Below are 3,400 nucleotides of genomic sequence, written 5' to 3'. Positions count from 1 at the left end.
TTTTGCTCTCCTTATTTACTTTACCTTTCAGTTATGTGGTCATGCCTCTTCCAATGATTGTTAAATTTGTCTTTGTTTCTGTTTGTCACTGTGGGTATTACATACGAAAAACTTGTATAAGGCATGGTCATGGAAGTTCCCTAGAGACATCCAAACTCCCTGAGGGAATGAATCACTGGGCTGAGGGCTGTGCGGATGATCTCAGGGAGCATCTAGCTCAATTGGCACACAATAGTTTTTAAAGAAAAATATTCTACATTCTACTTTGGTGATTAGTGTCTGGGGTCTTAAAAGCCTGTGAGCAGCCATCTAAGATACTTCAGTGGTCTCACCCCTTCGGGACCAAGGAAGAATGAAGAAAACTGAAGGTACAAGAGAAAAATTAGTCCAAAGGATTAATGGACCACGTTTACTATGGCCTCCATCAGCCTGAGTCCAGTAAAACTAGATGATGCCCAGTTACCACCACTGATTTCTTTGACAGGAATCACAATAGAGAGTCCCAGAAAGAGCTGGAGAAAAATGTAGAACAAAATTCTAACTCACAAAAAAAGGCCAGAATTACTAGCTTGACAGATACTGAGGAAACCATGAGTATAGCCCCCAGACACCCTTTTAGCTAAGAAATGAAGTCATTCCAGAGGTTCACCCTTCAGCCAAAGACTAGGCAGGCCCAGAAAATAAAACAAGACTAAAGGGGCATACCAGCACAGGGTCAAGAACTACAAGGCAGGAGGAGACAGGAAAGTGGTAATTGGAAACCCAAGGAGGAGAAGGGAGGGTGTTGACACGTCATTGGGTTGTTAACCAATGTCATAAAACAGTATGGGTACCAAGTGTTTAATGAGAACTAGTTTGTTCTGTAAACCATCTAAAGTGCAATAAAAGAAAAGAAAAATCAAACACAAAAAAAGAAAACTTTTAGAAATAATTTGAAACCCTGGATGAACAGTTGTTCTTCTATTGGCACTTTATTTTGCCCTGGAAGTCATTTAGGCCATATCATCCTAATCCAATCAGGAACTAATTACAAAAGATGGTCTAATTCCAGTTCATCATAACTCCTATAGTCCATGAAAGCCCCAATTGATATTTCCCAGATTATCTCATCCTTGATGGACTCTGAACTTCATTTTGTGTGCTTATCCAAACTCATGAGACTCACAGAAAGATATCACACCTTTCAGATGAAAAATAGTTAATACCTCAATGGGAAATATGTTGTCAAATATCCATCTTACCTTTCTATGGATCTTTATCCCACAAGTCCTTACTGCCCTATTACCATTTTGGTACTTTCCAAGGGATAATTTTTTTGTTTATTTACTTGTTTATTTTGTTGTTTTTTAGCCTTTCTAGTTTTCTATTTGAAGCTGAGATAGCATACTTTGCCAGAGAAATTTTCACAGTACTTAAAAATATTACAGAGAAAATGTGAAAAAAATTTTATAAGCTATAAATTTTTTTTTTTTTTTTTATAGATGTAATAGACAAAACCTGGTGTGAGTTTTTGAGAATAAAAAAAAGGAATAAAACCTCAAAGCTCTTTTCAGTGGAGTCCATTTTAAAGTAAGGCTTATATAGATCACTGAAAACCATAATGAATAAGAGGAAGGGGTCATTTAGTATTTGTTCTTTCTGGCAAGTTGTACACTTTCTGATTTTTTCTTTACATGCAGATTGCCTAAAGATCAAAGGTAGTAATGAGAAATCATACAGCAGTAACAACTTTCATCTTGCTGGGACTTACTGATGACCCACAGCTGCAAGTTCTGGTTTTCATCTTTTTATTTCCGACGTATATTCTGAGTGTAACCGGAAACCTGACCATTATCATTCTTACTCTCACGGATTCCCACCTTAAAACACCTATGTATTTTTTCCTTCGAAACTTCTCCTTTTTAGAAATCTCATTTACAACAGTCTGTATTCCCAGATTCCTGTACAGTATATCAACTAGGGATAATACAATTACTTATGATGCTTGTGCAAGTCAAATATTTTTTATTGGACTCTTTGGGGCCACAGAGTTTTTTCTCCTGTCTGCCATGTCCTATGACCGCTATGTGGCCATCTGCAAGCCCCTCCATTATATGACCATCATGAACAGCAGAGTCTGTACCATCCTTGTCCTCTGCTGCTGGATCTCTGGGTTGATGATCATCATCACACCGCTTGGTATGGGCCTGCAGCTGGAATTCTGTGACTCCAATGCCATTGATCATTTTGGCTGTGATGCAGCTCCTCTTTTTAAGATTTCATGCTCAGATACATGGTTCATAGAACAGGTAGTTATAATTTGTGCAGTGTTGACATTCATTATCACACTCATAGGAGTGATTCTTTCTTACATATATATCATCAAGACAATACTAAGATTCCCATCTACTCAGCAAAGGAAAAAAGCTTTTTCCACGTGTTCTTCTCACATGATTGTTGTTTCCATCACCTATGGTAGCTGTATCTTCATCTATATCAAACCTTCAGCCAAAGAGGATGTGGACATTAATAAAGGGGTATCCATGCTCACTACATCTGTTGCTCCTTTGTTAAACCCCTTCATTTATACCTTGAGAAATAAGCAGGTAAAACAATCTTTCAATGATATGATTAAAAAAATTGCATTTAATTCACAAAAGTAAGAGTACACTGAAAGTGTGCAATCAAGTGAAAATGGAAGGCTAGTTCCTTAATATTTCTTCTAAAGTTCTAACTAGTTGAATTAGGTTAACTTTCTTATGGTCCTTTCATTTTGACTCATGAACCTACTCTGATCAAGTAATTCCTTACCCTCTTCAATCTCAGTCAGAATTGCTTTCATGGCTAAGAGAACAAGGCCAGCCAGAGTGACAGGCCTTATTAATACTTCTTCAAAGCCACATAAGAATACCTTAGGAGTAATGACGATGTCACAGAGTCAGCAAATCAAGGCCTGGGAACAAACTCTGTCCACTTCCTCTTTTTTTAAATCAAGTGTCATTGGAATAGAGTCATACCCTTTCACTGGCATGTGTTGCTTATGGCTGCTTTTAATGAAAGAATCAAGTAGTTTAGTGAACCTTATTGCCTAAAGATTTAAAGTATTTGCTATCCGGTCTTTTACGAAAAGAGTTTTCCCACCTAGGGTGTAGAATTTACTTTCTGCTCTCATGATTTTATATCATTTAGGGAGAAAATAATAGGAAGTAGACCGCTATGCAACCACATTGCCTTCACCTGCCCAGAGATCTCCAAGGCGTGACCCTTCAACTTCTAGGCCAGCTAAAAAATTTCTAGTTTAGTCATTCCCTCTGTAACCTCCTCCTTTGTCCCTGAGTATACTTCAAAACAGATTTTAAGGACACTATTTTGGGAAGCCTGCCTATTCTGTCTACCTAGATCTCATACTATCCAATAAAGC

At 37.7% G+C, this 3,400-nt stretch overlaps 1 protein-coding gene across 1 annotated transcript; it reads left to right on the top strand.

The window, feature by feature from the left end:
* Positions 1 to 1,703: 1,703 nt before the first annotated feature.
* Positions 1,704 to 2,642, top strand: LOC126075552 (olfactory receptor 6C2-like). Its single transcript, XM_049883394.1, has one exon. It carries the CDS (start codon positions 1,704 to 1,706, stop codon positions 2,640 to 2,642), a length of 939 nt encoding a protein of 312 aa, XP_049739351.1.
* Positions 2,643 to 3,400: the final 758 nt, after the last annotated feature.

Source organism: Elephas maximus, chromosome 4, assembly GCF_024166365.1.
Source record: "Elephas maximus indicus isolate mEleMax1 chromosome 4, mEleMax1 primary haplotype, whole genome shotgun sequence".
Taxonomy (NCBI): Eukaryota; Metazoa; Chordata; class Mammalia; order Proboscidea; family Elephantidae; genus Elephas; species Elephas maximus.
Note: the sequence above shows the minus strand (reverse complement) of the source record. Positions and strands in the feature narration are given on the sequence as shown.

Bases quoted from the DNA above. Each gene is read 5' to 3' on its own strand.
- LOC126075552 (XM_049883394.1), top strand. From the start codon at position 1,704: ATGAGAAATCATACAGCAGTAACAACTTTCATCTTGCTGGGACTTACT.